Genomic DNA, 19409 nt, shown 5'->3' with positions numbered 1-19409 from the left:
TAAGCATGTTTCCAGGAAAGCAATCTATACAATATATAATTCTCATTGATGTGTGCCAATAGTTTTCAAAATCGGTTCAGCGATTACACCGGATATAGATAACACAATAACAAACTCACTTTTGCATTAATTATAGTATATGATAGCGTTCCAGTGAATAAAATAATATTGAAGTAAACATTACACAGCTGACAGTTTTTGGTAGGTTCTCGTTTAGTAGGCAGGCTTCAACCGTTTGCATTGGACATGGACAGAGTTACATTTCGAGTCAACGGGTGCACTTACTCAGGTCAGTCATACACTTTTTTTTAACTTTATTGAAATGATAATTAGCTCAGCGTGCTACGGAAAAAGTTATGCTTGGAATTTCTTTGAGGGATAAAATCAGGAACGAAGGGATTCGCCAAAGAACGAATGTAACCGACATAGCTCTCAGGGCTAGTACGTGAGGTGGCAGTGGCATGTATGTTGGATGACCGATTGTCGTTGGAGCCGTAAGGTGCATGAGTGGAGGATGCGTAGTGTGAGGCTCCCCCACACTAGGTGGAGCGATGACCTCCGAAAGGTGGCAGGCATCGATTGGATGATGATGCATTGAAAAGATGCATGATGGCTGATGATGATGAAATAATTAATGGATTAAGAGCCTGCGATATCCAGACTTACCTCATTTTATTGGGGCTAAAAGTTCAACAGACCGCACTCCTACCATAGGAGTCTTGACTGTGGTAACTTTAGGGTAACTTTTGACGACCTATGCATTGGTATGCGCATACCACTGCGCCACGGAGGTCGTCAAAAGTCGAGGTGGATTTACAAGACGAAGGTCCTGGGTACGATCTCCGGCTGGGCCGATTGAGGTCCATGTCTGGCTGGTCGGAGGTTTGGGCCGTGGCTAGTTTCCAGCCTGCCGGAAAAGACGTACCGTCAACGTACCAACGTACTCAGCCCGGAGTTGGGAGGTCTGTGGTGTTACACCCCCTGAATCTGATCAATCACTGTCTTCAATTAATTTATGGACAGACTTCGGTTGATAATGTTAACCCTAATGCCTGTCTACTCGCAATGGGTCTAACCGTTACCTCCATAACCCCTCTCCTTTTTAAAATAGGCTGATTATGATGATCAGTAACTTTCAGTTGGTTGCGATGTCAGTTCCACCACAACCCTGCTGGACTACCTCCGCAAGACCCTGAACCTGCGCGGCACCAAGTATATGTGCTTGGAAGGCGGCTGCGGAGCATGCATCGTCAGCGCAGCCAAATGCCGTGGAGACAAGCATCGGGGCGTCAATTCTGTTAGTACTTCAAATTTTTTAAAAAATTAATTTCTTCTTAAAATTTATTTTATTACAACATGGTAATGGTACTTTTAATCTGAACTAATATCATAATAGAAGGTAAATAATAAAGATTAAAATTTTTGTTTGTTTGTAGCAATTTATTCACTTTTAAGCAGACGAAAACAAAAAACTCTAATTTAAATATCAGTCGGTATAAAATGTTCTACGGGTGTTATTTTTGTAGTGCTTGGTGTCAATAGCGTCGTGTCAAGACTGGGAAATTGAAACCATCGAGAATATAGGCAATCGTTTGGATGGATATCACCTTCTGCAGACCACCCTCGCCGAGACGAATGGGTCCCAGTGTGGGTATTGCTCTCCTGGCATAGTCATGAACATGTACAGGTAATATTAGCATATTGTACAAAACTTTACATAAATACCTCTTAACAATGAAAGGAGTTGTCTTCTGCGTAAATCATTGTTGAGACCCATATTTGACTTTTGCGTTGTCCAAGCTTCAGTTAATGAACCTTTTTTTGGGGCCCTCGAAAAGGCAGAGCTTTGACTAATTTAGACCTTATGGACTCGTAGTTTTATACTCACGTAACAGATAAATTAACATAAATACTAACATACAGATAATCACACTCAGAAACTAGAAAATATCTGCAGTGGCGCTTATCACACAATTTTCAATCGTGGGCATTAACTAGGCGTTGGATGCACGAGAGTTGATCCTAAATGATTAATTTAGATGTAAGAAATTTTAGCAACATGTGAGTAGAGATTTTGGCGACAAGTTCTTGTTGCCAAAATCTCTCGATAAACAATATTCATTTACCGTTTTCAGTTTGATGAAATCGCGAAAACTAACGATGCTCGAAACAGAACAGGCTTTATCCGGTAACTTGTGCAGATGTACAGGGTACAGGCCAATCTTAGACGCCTTCAAGAAATTCGCTTCTGATGCTCCGAATTCTTTAATTTTACCAGATATCGAGGATTTAAATATATGTTCGAAGTCTGGAGAAGTCTGTGCTGAAAGCAGTTGTGATGAATTTGACTGGTGTTTGGTGAGACGTAATGAAGTTGTAAGTGAGACATTGCACATCAGATTGAGCGATGGCAGAGATTGGTATCGAGTTTACGCCTTAGGGGAAGTGTTCTTGATCTGGCAACAACGGGGGACACAGTCGTATATGCTTATTGCGGGAAACACAGGGAAAGGTAAGTAATACGCAAATTCCTAATTAAAGTTTTGAATTAAATCGATGTGAAGTTCCAGAGAAGTCTCATACGTCTAGTAGTCGAATACTCGGCTATCGTTCTATAAAATATACTTGAACTTTTGGCTTAACTTGTATATAATAGAAACATTTATAAATATTGGAATGGCTTATTTTTTAAAAAATAAACTCTTTTCTTTTAGGTGTATATACTTTATTGGAATATCCAAATTTGCTTATAGATATCAGCTCTGTATCGGAATTAAGAGGCTACTATATGGACCAAAATTTAGTGTTGGGTGCTGGTGCAACTCTTGCCGAGGTCATAAATATTTTTGATACTTTGGCTGATTCTAATAATTTTAGTTATCTCAAAACGCTCAGTGATCATTTGCGATTGGTCGCAAATGTTCCTGTAAGAAATGTAAGTATTGAAGTATTCACAGAATTCTAAGCGCATTTTCAAAACTATTTTTAAAGATGTTTATATCTCAATATATTCTTGTTTTCACGACAAATTGGGGACTACGAGAATTAATTAATTCTTGATGAATGAATTGATTGAATTGATTCACTTTCCCTCTAATTTGTCGTAAAAGCAACAATAATTCTAACAAAGAATAAAATAAATCTAGTTGGTAATATTAGTCATATTTCAATATTTATGGCTATTTTGTGTTATTTTATAGCTTGGTACAATAGCAGGAAATTTGATGTTGAAGCATCGATACCGGACTTTTAATTCTGATATTTTCGTACTTCTTGAGACCGTCGGTGCTCAACTAAGAATCAGTGAGTAACTTTAAATTGTACTGAATTATGTGATTTATTTTAAATTTAGTTATTAATGTTGTTGCAGATTAGTTTATTTTATATTATACTATAGTAATGCGTAATTATTTTTTTTCAGTGACATCTGCTACAAGCTTTAAATTCATAAATATGCAAGATTTTTTAAATGAAGATATGACGAGAAAAATTATTGTTAATGTTCTTTTACCACCGTTAAGTTTCGAATATAGACTAGTCACTTACAAGGTAATTGATTATAGATATTTTATTATATTTTTACCAACATGCCATGACCAACATATTAAACATGTTGGTCAACGAGCAATTTTTATTCCTTGTAAATATGAACGATTTTATTGTTATTTTAATCTACGTATCATTTTAGATTATGCCTCGAGCTCAAAATGTTCATGCTTTAGTACACGCTGGATTTCTTTATAAAATTGACGCAAATACAAAAGTATCTAGCTGTAGAATAGTCTACGGAGGTCTGTCGCCTACGTTCAGTCGTGCGAAGAGTACTGAAGTTTACTTAATTGGGAAGAGCCTGTTCAGAAATGAAACCTTGCAAGGTGCTCTATCTGTATTGAGAAAGGAGTTGGTAGTAACACAACTACTGCCGGAACCACCTCTAGAGTATAAACGTGGGACTGCTTTAGGACTGTTTTATAAGGTAACATCTGATTTAATGTATTGTGTATAATGTTTAAAGTTCGTTGTATACGTAAAGTATTTTATCTCAGATTAAACCAAATGTGATTTTTAAAATATTGCTACACACAAACATCGTACAAAAGCGTCTATGGGGGACACTGTAATAAAAATTTAAAAATTTATAATGATTTTTTCGAATTAAGAGATTGTAAACAATAAACAATTTTAAAACTTTGACTGTTTGTTTTGTGTGTCGTTATAATTATAAAACGAACTTTAAGTCAGTTTTAACAAATATATTTTATGAATTTATTGTGATTATCCACAGTTTTGGTAACAAAACATCTTAACTTTGTTTCGTTAAAATCGTAGATTCCAGTTTGATCTACAAGCTTAAATAATATTCTACTTTACTAGTGTATAGTTTTTTTAAATTAAAATTTGCACTTTGTAAGTTTAGAACTTTTGCAGAGTCTCCTTTCATTATGTCCATCAGACATAGTTAGTCGTCAGTATATATCTGGTGCTATTAAGCTGAATGAGACACGACCAGTTTCTGAGGGACGTCAGATTTTTGAGACTAATCCTTCGCTATGGCCACTCAATGAGCCTATGCCTAAACTTGAAGCATTGGTAAGGAAACCGTTGGTAAACAAAACAATGTTATCAAAACTAATACTCATACTAAAAACATTAAATTTTTACATTTTTATATAGATGCAGTGTTCGGGTGGAGCTATATATACAGAAGATATACCAACGCTTCCAAAAGAAGTATTTGCAGCGTTTGTTTTATCCACAGTAGCTCTAGGGACTATAGTTGGAATTGATCCTAGTAAAGCGTTGGTGAGAAATTATTAAATTCGTTAGTTGATCAACCAATCAATCAATCTATGTATTTATTTGCAGATACATGTCCATACATATGTGTAGATGTTATTATTTAATATTTTTGTGATTTGTCTTTATTTACAGCAAGAACCCGGAGTTATCGCATTTTATTCAGCTGCAGATATACCGGGTGAAAATACCTTTACACCACCTCCTAATAAATTTAATATAGCAAATGAGGAACTGCTGTGCAATGGAGAAGTGAAATATTATAATCAACCTCTTGGTATTATTGTAGCTGAATCACAGAGTATAGCACGAAGAGCTGCAACTTTAGTTCGCGTTACCTACACTAATACGAAAAAGCCTATTATAGATATTAATATATCTAAAAACGATCCATCTAAAGTTGCATTGTTTAATGCGGTTGAAGCGACTAAAACTGGAAATGATGTAACAAATGTAATTAAAGGGGAACATTTAATATATGGACAATATCACTTCTGTATGGAAACGTTGGTGTGTGTTTCATATCCAATTGAAGAAGGTTTGATAGTATATTCAGCTTCACAGTGGATTGACGGAGCACAGCAAGGTCTACACCGAGCACTAAATATAGATCAAAATAGGTAGATATTATTGAAGTATTGTGGATTTATAAATATTGAATTGAAGTTTAGTGTTGCGAAAAAATTACATTATACATATTATTTATAACTTTCAGTTAATAACCTATTCAAACAATATAAATGTAGCTTAAATAAGACATGATTTATTGACAATGTTAAAATTGAATTGACTATTGTATTATTAGGATTGATGTCCATGTTCGTCGAATTGGTGGCGGCTATGGTTATAAAACATCCCGCTCTATACAAATATCTACAGCATGTGGCTTAGTTTCCTACAAACTCAATCGTCCATGTCGTTTTATACAATCCCTATCCAACAACATGAGAGCGGTGGGAAAGAGAATGCCATGTGCTACAAAATTTGAGGTATTTTATTTTAATCATTAGGACTTTTACATTGAGTACCCATTTACTTTCACTTTCTAACATTATACATTAACTTATAATCACTATTGTCAAAATAAAAAAAATATAATTAAATAAATTATTATTAATTTATGAAAAAATGTTCATGTCATGTTTTGGTCTTGAATATTTTTATTTACAGATCGGAGTAAACAAAAAAGGAGTAATTCAATACGCAAATACTGAATTATATAGCGATAATGGCTACATAGTTAACGAACCTTTACTTTTCTTGGGTTTGATCTTATACAACAATAGTTACAACAGTGAAACTTGGAATTACAAAGCATATAACGCTGTGACTGATACACCATCTAACACTTGGTGTCGTTCTCCTGGTAATATTATACACATTGGTTATACTTTCGACACTGTTAATTATTAGTAATAAGTCGAATCAGTAATCATCTAGTTATTTTGTACATTTTCTTCAGTTAAATAGTGGAAATTTAAATAATAATAATCTTTTATATTTTATATAGGTACTTTGGAAAACATTACAATGGCAGAACAGATACTTGAAAGAATCTGTTATGAATTAGACTTAGATCCATTTGATGTGCGTTTAGCTAACTTAGATAGAGTCAATCACAGTGACTTGCAAGAAATGGCTGATAAAATAAAAATAGACTCTCAATACGTTGACAGAAAAGCTGCTGTTGAAAAATTCAATTTAGAAAATAGATGGAAGAAACGTGGTTTACGAGCATGTTTTTTGAGATGGACTCCTATTGGGTTTACATCTTTGGATGTCAATTTGAATGTTTATAATGATGATGGTACAGTAGCGATAGCACACGCTGGTGTTGAAATGGGTCAGGGTATAAATACAAGGGCCGCTCAAGTTTGTGCTTATCTTCTAAAAATACCTTTGGATAAAATTAAAATAAAACCGAACAATACTACTATTGGGCCGAACAGCATGCCTACTGGTGGCAGTTTGACATCAAACAATGTTACCGTTGGAGTTAGAAGATGTTGTGAAGAACTGCTAAGAAGATTAGAGCCGGTCAGGCTTCAAATGGATAACCCTACTTGGGAACAATTAATAAAAAGGGCTTACGATTTGGAGATTGATTTGCAAGTCCATGATCTGGTTAGTTCCAAAGATATTCAAAATTATCATGTTTATGGAATCACTGTAGCTGAAGTCGAAATGGATGGTCTCACTGGGGAGTGGCAGTTGATAAGAGTTGATTTAGTGGAAGACACTGGTCGTAGTGTTAATCCTGAAATTGATGTGGGCCAAGTAAGTATTTCTGTAGTAATCTCCTAAACTCATTTTGTGCAACTTAAACGCAGCTTGGCTGCTAATTATGGATCTTGATATTGGTTCTTTCTATAGTAAGTTTGGTGTTATTATTTAGATATATCACCATACCGCTGAAGTTAGCAATATTAATTATTCCAAAATACGATTTTTTGTAGTATAGACTAACTTACGATAAATAAAAATATGACCAACTTCACAATAGGGCTAAATATTAATTTCTTTATACTCTTAGGTTGAAGGTGCTTTCATCATGGGGGCTGGATATTGGACTTCTGAAAATTTAGTATATGATCCTGACACAGGAGAGTTGCTTACAAATCGAACTTGGAATTATTGGGTGCCGCAAGCCAGAGATATTCCTCAGGACTTTCGGATTTACTTCAGGAAAAGATCTTTTAGTAACGATATCATTATTGGAGCGAAAGGTAACAATTTTTTTTGAAATAATATGAGTAAAAAAATATGAATAAATGTAGGTACTCCAAATTGTAAATCATGTAATTTAAATTATGAAAAGGTGGTAGGACATTAATTGTCCACACAAGAGAATACAAGTCCCACAATTACGAAAATAAGTTTAGGATTGTCATCACTGTCACGGCCGGCGGTTTGTAGTTTGTAGTATACTAGTCAACGCCACGCGGTTTTGTCGGCATGGCTCACGTACCCGTGGGTAATCGGGGATAAACAACAACCTATGGCACTCACAAATAACGTGGTTTTCGTTAGGTTAGGTAAACAATTTTGATGAAAATCAAAAACCTCGCAAACTCACACCTGAAGAAGAAGAAGAGACGCGCTGTTATCGATATATTAATGCAATGCTACTGCCTCATTGGACCGGATGGTTACGGACTATGAGATCCAGGGTCCGAATCTCAGGTCAGGCTGGTGGTCAAGTTGGTGGTATAGGTATATTGCGTGCGTCGGAGAGCACGTGAAGCCGTCTGCGCTTGATCTTTCACTGGTCGTGTCGGTCAGCCGTTGAGAATTATGAGAGTGAGGGATAAGAGAGTGCACTTTTCGAACTATAGGGTCCCCTTAAGTAGGTATGAAGCAAAAATTTGTATAATGTAAATAAAACACAATATTTCAATGTCCCCACACTCGAACCCCCACGAAAAATATTACATCTTGGTTAGTATGTCACACAAACATTTGGGTACCAATTTTACTTTGGGGTGAAAGAGTTTGCCGCTCATCTATTGCCCGCCCCCCAACTAATTTCGATACAGGGCGCCTCCAAAGCACGCTACGGCAATGGCTTGCGCACACACTTGTGCATATCTCCTGCGTCCACGGTTAATCTCACCATGACATTGGCCGGCATGGCCAAAAAAAGACCAATTCGGTCGAAATCATAATATTAATGCTATAAAGTAATGTTGCAGGAACCGGCGAACCAGCAACGTGCATGGGTATCGTCGTGTCGTTCGCACTGAGAGCGGCCATTGCTGCAATGAGGCTCGAGTCGTGTATCCCTACGACTCAGTGGTTCCAAATGGGTGATTATATTTTAAACTAGCAGACGCCCAGCGGTTGCACCCGCGTAGTTCCAGTGGGAATACGCGGAATAGCAAATAACGTGGCTATACATATATTGGTAAGAGAATTTTTGAAATCGCTTCAGTACATCCAGAGATTAATTACCCTCTACAACCTTTATTTTGTTTACAATTTAAGTAGGTTCAGATTTTAGTCAAGTGAAAATCTTAAGCTCTTAAATTTTCGAAGAAAAAAGGTTTCTTATTGTCATAAAGTACCGATTTTCATAATAATCTTGTTAATAAAAATAATTTTAATCACTGTATGTTTAGTTAAGATGATTTAATCAGTTATACATATAAAAATTTCAATATCATAAAATCGTTGTATTTACGAGTATCAAGCAGGCTTTTCGAGCTTGATGTATATTTTTAAAATAATGTTCATATTTTTTATTTCAGATGGCCCCTTTACTGTGGACAAGATTGGAATGGCTTGCGCTGTGAAAACAGAAGATTTTAAATTTTATTAGTTTTTTATTTTTTGCAACGAATATTTTGTAAAATTTCCGCTTTTCAAGAATTTACTTAACTATTGTTTATGATTTCATTATATTTTGTAGAAAGTTCTAGTATTTCGGCGGAGGTCAATTTAGGGAATTTGTATTTTTTTTAATGTACTTACCTAAGGGTTGTTACTGGCCCCTTAAGATCGGGCTTATCTAGTTTAAGGGCCAGCATGCTATTGTAATTCTAAAGCGATATATAAAAGTTTAAAAATAATGCAATCAGCTTATTTTCCCTGCTGGCGAATATTATTTAGTAAAATATACAAGGTTCTATAGTTAATGCAGAGTTTTAGAGGCTGTGGTCGTGAATCTTACATGCCTTTCGTAATTACATGTATTACGAAATATACTTACGTAATAAGTAATTTAGTACGAAATAACTTGTACTTATTATTGTTTTAATAAGTACAATAATAAGTACAAGTTATTATTGTACTTATTAAAAAATTATATTTAAACACATACATACATTTAACATTTACAATAAACAATAAATCGTCTAAAACTATTATTTAAATTTTAGTTTTATTCTTTTAAATCTCTAAACTTAAGGTTACAGTAAAATTGTGTATCTTTATGAATACAATATTTATTTTCACCGAACAATTTCCTTCGTGCCTTTTCCATCTACGTGGCACTGACGAGATAAACTAATTTTGGTTTTGCCAACCAAAATGTTGTCATCGATGAATACATCAACGGAACATTAATTTTTCTTTTGTAAAATGATGACTAAAATCGTTGAAAAAAAGTATTAGACAACTGTAGCCGGTAATACCTTGGATTGCGTTTAATAAAACATTTGCTCGTAAAGTATCGCTGATTTATCCCCAATTTCAATATCGTAAGGTGTCTCATTACGCATTATCTAATATAAAACCTTTATCATCCGTCTAAAAACGAATGTCACTTTTTTAAATCTTGGCAAAGAGTTTTTATGTCAGCAAAGTGTTTAACATTTTATGAATAAAATTAACTTTGTGAGATAAAATATAATAAAAAAACATTTATTTCTTAAATTTCTTTAATAATTTTGACAATAAATGTCTACCATTTATCTGTATCAGAATCACAAAAATATTACTAATACTGGCCGTTTTTGGTGCATTCGTTTAAAAAAAAAAACGCTGTGGTGTATGGAAAAATGACAAGCGTATCAAAATTTCATCTTTAGGAAAACAGGCAAAGATGCAAAATCATTTTTAAAAAGTGTGTTCAAAATGTGATTCCTCGCAAATGTGTTATAAAACGTCATATAACATACGTGCGCTTTGATCCTTCTCACCTTTGGCTCGAGCTGCAATATCGCCTCGACTGTAATTTTCATTTACCGCACTTATGTACACTCAAGACAGATACAAATTAAAAAAGAAAGTGAATACCGTTTTTAAAAATCCATAAACATATTGAGATTTATATCGATTACAGATAAAAACACATAGATTACAAACAGTAATGGATGAAGACAAAGCCTGTCAAACTATCAATAAAATTTAAATTGGTCCACTTTTGTCGCTGTTGAGGTGCAAATCTTGTCCACGGTATAAGGACCATCTGGAAAAGCAAAACAGTGTTATTTTATTTGTTTGATTAATATCAGTCTATTTTAGTGCCACTGCCACTTCTTTGGCCAGGGTTCCCTGCTTAGAGGAGATGGGGTCATCATGCCATGGGTTTCATTATTTGATTCTTTAACGAGTACTATCAGATGGTAATACTCTGGGCTGAGAAACTTCACTAACAATTTCTTGGAAGCAAGAAACGATTTTTATTTCATAACTGAGGACCTTGAAATCCGAAGCTACACAGACTAACCAACCACTAGAATAACGAGGTTGTAGATATTAGCTACATAGAAAATACACAATTTGGTCATATATTTACAGTGTTTGTTTAACAAAATAAAACAAACACAATTTTGCATCACAGACAATATTTATAGTCGGTTTTCTCATACATGTCGGATAGTCTAAATTGTAAGAATTTCACTTTTTTTTGTGTTAAATGACAAAGACAAAATTTGTGATTAACACTTATCAAAAACTGGTGAAACTGGTCCTTTATTTACAGATCAACTTGAAGTTTGCTGCACAAAACTTGATGATTTGAGAAGCTCAGAAAAGTCAGTGTTCTCACCTATCGGGAACCACTCAGTCGAAGGTAGTCCGGAGTCACGACGCGCTTCTACTATAGCAGCTCTCAACGCCAACGGGACGACTACTCCCAAACATGTAGGCGGTTCTCCAACTACTAAATACGAGTGTAATCATCAATACATACATATAAATAAAATTAAAGTGTCTGTTTGTAATTTCAACATAACTGTTAAAGTGAAAACTCATAGTTATTTACATAATACTTAAACATAATCATTTTTTTTATTTTTGTCCGTCTGTCTGGGCTAATCTTTGGAATGGACGGATTGATTTTGTTGGCACTTCACTGGACTATAGAAAAAGTTATTGAACGACAAATAATCTACTTTATATCCCGGAAAAATCTATGATGGTTGTCGCGGGATTTGTGAAAACACCGGACGAAATTTCGTGCGTCTGCTAATGAATAATATTATTGTCACTGATACGATTGTAAAAGTACAATATCTGATGTTTATTTCAAAAAATGAAGAGTTAATCGTGAGAGAAACAAAAAACCTAGATGCAACGGTAAATATAATTATCTTTTTCTTAGAATGCTAAGACTAACCTTTAGCACCCATCACAAGATCTGTACTGTAGGATTTCTTCTGTAGGTACACATTTAGTACTTGAGGAATATCTAACGATTGAGGTACCCAGTATTCCCAAGTACGGTTAGTTAGCAGCTCGCCACTATTTGTGTCGTAAACCAAATTCTCACTTGTCCAATAGCCAAGTGCCATCGTAAATCCTCCTTCAACCTGAATTATGTTCAAAGTTTTTAAATCGTTGAAAAAACTACATAGTATACAAAATCGTCGCCAGAAAAATATCAGACTAATCGTACAAAATAATTATTTTGTGGTAGTAATTTCCACGTTTGGTGATTAAAATCTCATTAAAAAGCTTGAAAACTATCACTAACCTGTCCAACGTCCAGTTCAGGGTTAACACTTCGACCAACATCTTGGAGTATATCCACTTGTCTCAGTTGATACTCACCAGTCAATACATCTATTTCAGTTTCAGCCAATGCTACACCATAAATATTATAAATTTGAATATCTTTTATTGTTGTGTAGTAACTTACGTGCAAATCTACCTGTAATTCGTGCGCTTTCTGTATTAACTCCACCCACGTAGGATTTCTCATCAGAAGTTTTATAGGTGCGAGCCTAATTAATAGTTCTTCGCAGCATTTTTTAACTCCAATACCCGTAAACGGTGTTGTCAAGCTAGATCCAGAAACTGAGCAGTTGGGAGCAATCGTTGTATCGTTCGGTTTTATCTGGATTTTTTCAACAGGTACTTTCAGAATGTAGGCACATATTTGTATGGCCTTCATATTAACGCCTTGGCCCATTTCCATCCCACCATGTGTGATTACGATTGTACCATCGCCAGCATACACCGATAGATTAACTTCATAATTCATAAACGCTATTGGTGCCCATCGAAGCAAAGCAAATCGTAAACCTCGTTTTTTCCATCTATTATTTTTATTAAATGTATCAACTGCAGTTTTCCTCTGGGCATACTGAGAGTTACTTTTTAGAGTATCTGACATCTTTATCAAATCACTATGATGTTTTGTATCCAAGTTAGCTAAACGGACTTCAAGAGAGTCTAGATTTAGTTCATACGCAATTCTTTCTAGCAATATCTCGACCATTGCAATATTTTCAAGCGATCCTGAACAATGTTACAATAGAATGTTATTTGAAATATCACTGTGATTCGACATAAGTAACGATGATCAATAGTTATTATAATCAATAATTATTATTGTGTAAATAAAATAAGTTTAAAATAAAATAAGTTCATACATACCAGGTGATCTACACCAAGTGTTCGACGGAGTGTCCGTGATGGTATTGTAGATTGTACATTTCCACGACTCTTTTCTATAACAGTTGTAATACGCATCAATGCCCAGTAACAACATCGTCTCGTTGACAATGTAGCCGTGGTCACCATAAAGATCTACATTAGCGTATTGAATCACTCCATTGTCGTTAACGCCAACCTTTTTTTAAATGTAATAAAGAGCTTTTCAAGTTTGTTGGTCAAATGATGTCAGTTTAAATAACAATTATATATTGTTAAAAATATATGTATAGACACTTATTAAAAATTATAGCCAGAAAAACAAAGAAAATAAAGTGTGTCTTTCAGTCCAAGTTTCCGATTGAAGTTTATGCATCAAATAATAATATACTCTGTGGCACAATTATCCACCCAATTTAATATACTTGCGTCATATTAAAGTGGGCGGATAGTTGTGACTCTGAGTATACAACAAAATACACAAACACAATCTCAAAGTTAAAGGTATGCAAAGGACGCTTTTTGTTTGAACGAATTTTGCTCTCTACAGAATTTACCTACATATTAAGTCCAAAAAGCTGCTGAACTGTGTGTGCCAAATAATTAAATATGTAATTCATACTTCATGAAACTTACTTCAAAATCTCTCGAACATGGCATTCGTTTTCCGATAGCCTTCATATTGTTGACGAGGGGGTTTATGAACCGGCAGGGTCGGTTAAGTTTGTAAGTCACTAATGCAGCAGCAACTGCTATTTGCGCATTTCGACTAATTTTGAGGCCGTAACCGCCGCCAAGACGTCGGACTTTAACGTCTATTCTATAAAAAAAATATAAAGATACCTGTAACAACTTCTTTAATATTGAGTTTCATACCTCACTTTAGGTTATTTAAGTGACATTTATTAAACCCATCATACTCGCAAGGGGCTTACATAATATAACGGTTTTACATAACAATAAAACCGATATTATGTGCCGAGAGGAAAACCATACAGCATTGTCTTGAAGATCGCATTTGTGTACCTTACCTTTCTATGGTCAGAACATCGATACATACTTAGTTCCTTCAATCTACTAAAGGAGGTGTAGTTGTTTCATCGTGCTAGCCAGTGTGTAAGCACTGACATTTTAGCTCATAGCATTGTGTACTGTCACCGCGTATACAAAAAAATTTGAAATAATATCTTATTTTTCTAAAAAATATTATTTTATACGATTTACAAATACAATAATACAGCGGTAATAGTGCATATTTTATTATTGTGGTTCAATCAATTGAGTTTCTTAATGTAAACCACGTGCACGAAAAATGGCTCATCATACTCGCAAGGGGCTTACATAATAATTATGTAAAAACTCAAAGTATCTTACAAGTAACTCTTACAGTAAGGAATAAGAAAGTTAAACACTTGTATTTACCTATTTTGATTTAGATTTAAAGCAGTCGAAGTAGATCTTTGTACTGAATCTGGCCACTGTGTTGAAGTGTAAATTGCTAAGCCTTCTTCCGTTGGTACAGTTACTGCAGCTAAAGTCTCCATAGTAAAATGATACTGTCCATAGATAGTATCATTTCCTTTGATAGTTTTTGCGACGTCAGTCCCTTTTCTTGTTGGGTAAAATGTAAACAATTTACTCACTCGACCAGGATCATTTTTAGCTATTTTTACGTCAATTGTCGGTTTTGTTACATTCTTATAGTGAATATCTACTAGTGAAGCAGCTTTATTAGCTTTAACTTGAGATTCGGCTACAATCACCCCTACAGGCTGATCATAATATTTCACTTCACCATCGCAAAACAATTCTTCATTGGCTGTGTAAAGGAGGTTAGGAGGCACTGTGTAAGTATTTACTCCTGGTATATCTGATGCTGAATAAAATGCTAAAACTCCTGGTTCAAGCTAAAATATTATAAATATATTATAATAAGATAGTTTAAAAGACTACTAAGTAGTATAAAGTCCAAAATAGTATTGATTGTTAATTTATTATTTAACGTTATTCAAGAGGATGCCATCATGCATTTCATTTTTCCGAAGTTTTTCTAAACGTTACCATTTAAACCGTGCTGTTATTTAATTTAAACATCATTAAACTAGAATATTTAAATTAAGGTTTGCTCTATTTATCAAATAGTATTAATGATATAAATTAATGATGAACACAAAATATTAATAATCATATTACCATAGCTCTTGAAGTGTCTATCTTTTCTATAGTTCCTAGAGGAACTTTAGCGAGAACAAATGCTGCAAACACTTCTCCCGGAAGTGATGGAATATCATCAGAAAATTCAGCTTCACCAGCACACAGAATCTACACAGTATTAAACATTTCAACACAGTAAACACAATTTTTTATATATGTAAGATCTTTAATAATAATAGTTATATACACATACAGCTTGCTCTTCAGAATAGCCTTAGCAATTCTGAGATGGCTTCTTTACTATATGTACGACCCAGTGTCAGTTATTAGAAGTAGCAGTGCAATGCTCTACTGGGACCAAACGATTATCATTGACAGGTATATTGTTGACAATAGACCTAATAAAGTGCTGGTCGATCGGTCTGTGCGCCGTGCAATAATTGTTGATATTACTGTTTCTGTTTCAAAATGCCTCATATAAATATAAGTGCTTATAACCTATATTTTTATCATGTGTTGATCTTCTAATAGGTTAATATTTTAATTGGCATGTGATCGTCTATTGATTAGAACCCATTAATCAACGTTAAGTCCATGATAACACAAATACTATTAAAGCGTCAGAGAATACCTTAAAGTAATTGATACACGAACTCTTTGTGTCTTATCAATGATTACACGAAATCTGAATCTCTCTCTCTCTCTCTTTCTCTCTCATTAATACTTGAACTCTCCTTTGAAATAACTCATTTTGATAAGGTCGTTTAAATAGTTACGCTTTCGTAAATCATATAAGACCACATTGACAGCGAGTGGCAACACGACATTTATGTTTACCCCGGACGTCAGTATTACTCCTCATTGCCGTTTCTTTAGTTCTAATGAACTCACTGAAGGTATAGTTTTTGGGTGAGCGAGTGAGATTAGTTGCGGCATCTTTTTTTATAAGATGGTCATTGACTCCCGCACAATGACGGTGGTCCTCTCCCTAAATATTGGTGAGATTTAGATTTAGCTTTATTTTAGAACCCTACTTTTCGTGAGGGTTTTATTTTTATTTATGAATTTTTGATAGTGTATAGAACTTTTAATAATATATTGGATTTAATTAACATTGTTTAAAATTAAAAAAAAAAGAAAAATAAATAAGGACAAATAAATCAAAGAAAAAAAAATATTATAAGCCACAAACATAGAAAAACGAGACTTGAGGCTTTGTTACCATACTCAGATGTTGGTAATAGGATTTCCAGGATTATACTAGGTGTGTGAAACTCAAGCTTGACTTAATAAACAATTACCAAGGCATCAGATTTGGGAATAGCTTTGTTTAAGGGCCACAATGTTTCATCTGTGTCGTACACTTGATGCCCTTCAGAGACCGGTCTAGTGTCTCTAAGTTGAACAGCTCCGGAACGGTATTCACTGTTTAGTGTGCTTGATGGACACAACGAGAGGAGACCCTGAAATAGATTGAACATGACAATAAACAAATAGCGTTCTTAGAATTAAAGTGTAGATAAAAAAAAATAAGTTACAAGAATGCATCCGAAAAATGTAGCAGTTGTTTAAGGGACAGATATGACAAAACTATTCATTTTACCTTATAAAACAACCCCAAGGCAACTTGATGTCGGTACTGCACTGGTGAATCTGGTGGATTATCCTCTACGACCAACTCTTTATTCAGCAAATCTAGAGCACCTTGCAAAGTTTTATTAACGAATAATTTTTTTCCCATCAAATAACGCTCGGTATTGGATGCGCGACTAAATTGTTGTGAAAGACCTCCATATACAATTCTACAGTCTTGCACGATGTTGTCTTCGCTCAGTTTGTAAAGGAAACCAGCGTTAACAAGGGCATGAACACTCTGAGATCGCGGCATTATCTGAAAATGGATTAGAAATAGTGCATTTGCATATTTAATTTAATTATATAGCGGAGCTATTTTGTAATAAAACTGAAAGAATATTAACTTGATTTAGTATATTAAATATTACCTTATATGTAACTATTTTATGCTCCATATTTAACGGTAGAAATATAATATTAAGAATAATTTTTCCTGTCATATCTTCTTTCAGAAAGGCTTGCGTTGGTAGGATTTGTTTTAGTCCGTCTTCTTTTACTGGAATATCAAATAATAATAATAAAAACATGTTAAAAGTATTTTGATTAATATTTATTATTTTTTGTGTTCCGTTCTAAAATATTTATTAGTTACATATTTTACTTACAAATTGTTATTTGTGCTCCAACTGTTTCAAGTAACAGAAAAATATCGGATTTAAAGTCGGTATGACGATGCTTGATCATTATGTTTCCAGCCAGTGTTGCTAACTAAAACAAATTTTATAAGAAATCTTTACAAATATAAACATAATTATTTTGGCGCCATTTCTTTAAAAATCTTCTAATTTCACTAAATAAGTTTCTTCTTACAATACAATACTTACATTTCTGATAGTAGTATGTGCAACTAACTCTAAATGACTTTTTAATATGTTAACATATTTAAATTGATCATTATCTGCAACAGTTGTAAATATATCAATAACATCGGCTAGTGTATTTCCACCTCCAATTATTAAATTTTGGTCTATGAAGAAACTTTTCAATTCTTGCACAGAACTAATATCTATTAGTAATCTAGGATATTCCACTATTGGGTATACTCCTGAAACATAATTTGTTTTTTAATAAGTATTCATAAAAAATACAGTTACAACAATAAGTAGACAGGCAAAATCCTTAAATAATTTATTACCTTTAGCCGTATTTCCAGCAACAAGCATGTAGGAATCTGTGCCATTTTGGCTCCAAATATCCAATACATCTAATAACGTGTTTGCTCTGTACCAATCTTTATTATCATTTAATTTGATATGCAAAACTTGATTGAGTAATCCTTTTCTTGAAATTACACACCAATCGAAACGTTCACATTTTTCTTTGACACATTCTTCTCCAGTTTTGTTGCATATCTTCAAGTCTTCGATGTCTAACAAAGCTGGAGTTTGAGCGTCAGAAGCAAATTTTTTAAAAGAGGCCAGTATAGGCCTATACCCTGTGCATCTGCAGATATTGCTTCCGAGAGATTTTTCTATTTCTTTCATTGTAAGCTTCTTTGCTTTCAAGAGACTGAAAAAAATGTAGATTCTTATATTTCAATTACTTAATTCAATTTACCCAGTGAAATTGATACAATGTCTGTGATGGCCACATCTTCTTTATTTTATAAATGCTGGAATTTTGTCAGCTCTTAATCCTACCACATGTATGTATGTGTGTACCATAGGTAGTGGGCATTTATTTAGGTCATAATACGAGTAGTTTTTAGGAGGAAGAACGTAAGAAAGTTGATAATTATATTATGTTCAAACGCAGCAAAATAGGAATATTCATACCATCCGAAGAAAATATAAAAACACGTATTAAACTTGGATAATCTGAGAAGTTTTCTTACGTTACCAACTTCCCAAAGTCACCGTGGTCAAAACTAGAAGTAGAAGTCGGCAAACTTTCAATTATTATTATAAAAAGAAGAAGCTCTGGCTCTGGCAATGTCTTGTAAATATGACTAATATTCCTATACCCATCCAATTAGTCGGGAAGACTGTTTTAGGAGTGGATACAGTGGGTGGGGATCGAACCACGGCCTCTCGGTGATGAGTTCAGCCCGATTAACGTTGAGCTAGTAAGGCTCCATTGTCATACCTGTACATGTTCATGATAAACCCCGGCGAGCAGTAGCCGCACTGGCATCCGTAGTTCTCCGCGAGCGTGGTCTGCAGCGGGTGGTAGCCGTCCAGACGATTGCCGATCTTCTCGATGGTGGTGATGTCCCAGTCCTGGCACGACGTTATCGACACCATACACTAAATATAATACAATTTTTCCGTTGTTAGAGCAAGTCTGAGTACATAAACGGAACCCTTATAAGATCACTCATGTCGAATCTGTTAGAATCGGTCTAATAAATTCGGATTCAGTTTTGATACACTCATACATACATAATTACATATACTTGTATATACACGTATATGTAATTATATATACCTGTACTCAATTATGTGCCAGAAATAAGACGAAATCTGACTGACGAGTCACTTTTGGGGGACAAAATGGAAAATTAA

General features: G+C 34.4%; 3 protein-coding genes across 3 annotated transcripts; 1 reads left to right on the top strand and 2 right to left on the bottom strand.

The window, feature by feature from the left end:
- The first annotated feature begins 227 nt into the window (after positions 1-227).
- On the top strand, positions 228-9911 carry LOC112054759 (uncharacterized). The gene is made up of 17 exons (XM_024094649.2): positions 228-289; positions 1140-1297; positions 1527-1687; positions 2136-2512; positions 2715-2935; positions 3201-3303; positions 3422-3549; positions 3689-3976; positions 4429-4590; positions 4675-4803; positions 4933-5417; positions 5603-5786; positions 5968-6163; positions 6308-7074; positions 7331-7523; positions 8490-8603; positions 9045-9911. The coding sequence occupies exons 1-17, from the start codon at positions 247-249 to the stop codon at positions 9113-9115; spliced, it is 3780 nt and encodes a 1259-aa protein (XP_023950417.2). The 5' UTR covers positions 228-246; the 3' UTR covers positions 9116-9911.
- Positions 9912-10295: 384 nt separating this feature from the next.
- On the bottom strand, positions 10296-14773 carry LOC112054760 (uncharacterized). The gene is made up of 7 exons (XM_052886349.1): positions 14760-14773; positions 13753-13936; positions 13120-13315; positions 12215-12981; positions 11858-12050; positions 11288-11401; positions 10296-10705 (listed from the first exon to the last, which is right to left on the bottom strand). The coding sequence occupies exons 1-7, from the start codon at positions 14771-14773 to the stop codon at positions 10635-10637; spliced, it is 1539 nt and encodes a 512-aa protein (XP_052742309.1). The 3' UTR covers positions 10296-10634.
- Positions 14774-15300: 527 nt separating this feature from the next.
- LOC112054756 (uncharacterized) lies at positions 15301-19151 on the bottom strand. Its single transcript, XM_052886116.1, has 8 exons — positions 18991-19151; positions 18041-18414; positions 17730-17950; positions 17511-17613; positions 17274-17401; positions 16874-17161; positions 16572-16733; positions 15301-15438 (listed from the first exon to the last, which is right to left on the bottom strand). The coding sequence occupies exons 1-8, from the start codon at positions 19146-19148 to the stop codon at positions 15301-15303; spliced, it is 1572 nt and encodes a 523-aa protein (XP_052742076.1). The 5' UTR covers positions 19149-19151.
- Between the last annotated feature and the right edge of the window lie 258 nt (positions 19152-19409).

This window comes from Bicyclus anynana, chromosome 16 (genome assembly GCF_947172395.1).
Source record: "Bicyclus anynana chromosome 16, ilBicAnyn1.1, whole genome shotgun sequence".
Taxonomy (NCBI): domain Eukaryota; kingdom Metazoa; phylum Arthropoda; class Insecta; order Lepidoptera; family Nymphalidae; genus Bicyclus; species Bicyclus anynana.
Note: the sequence above shows the minus strand (reverse complement) of the source record. Positions and strands in the feature narration are given on the sequence as shown.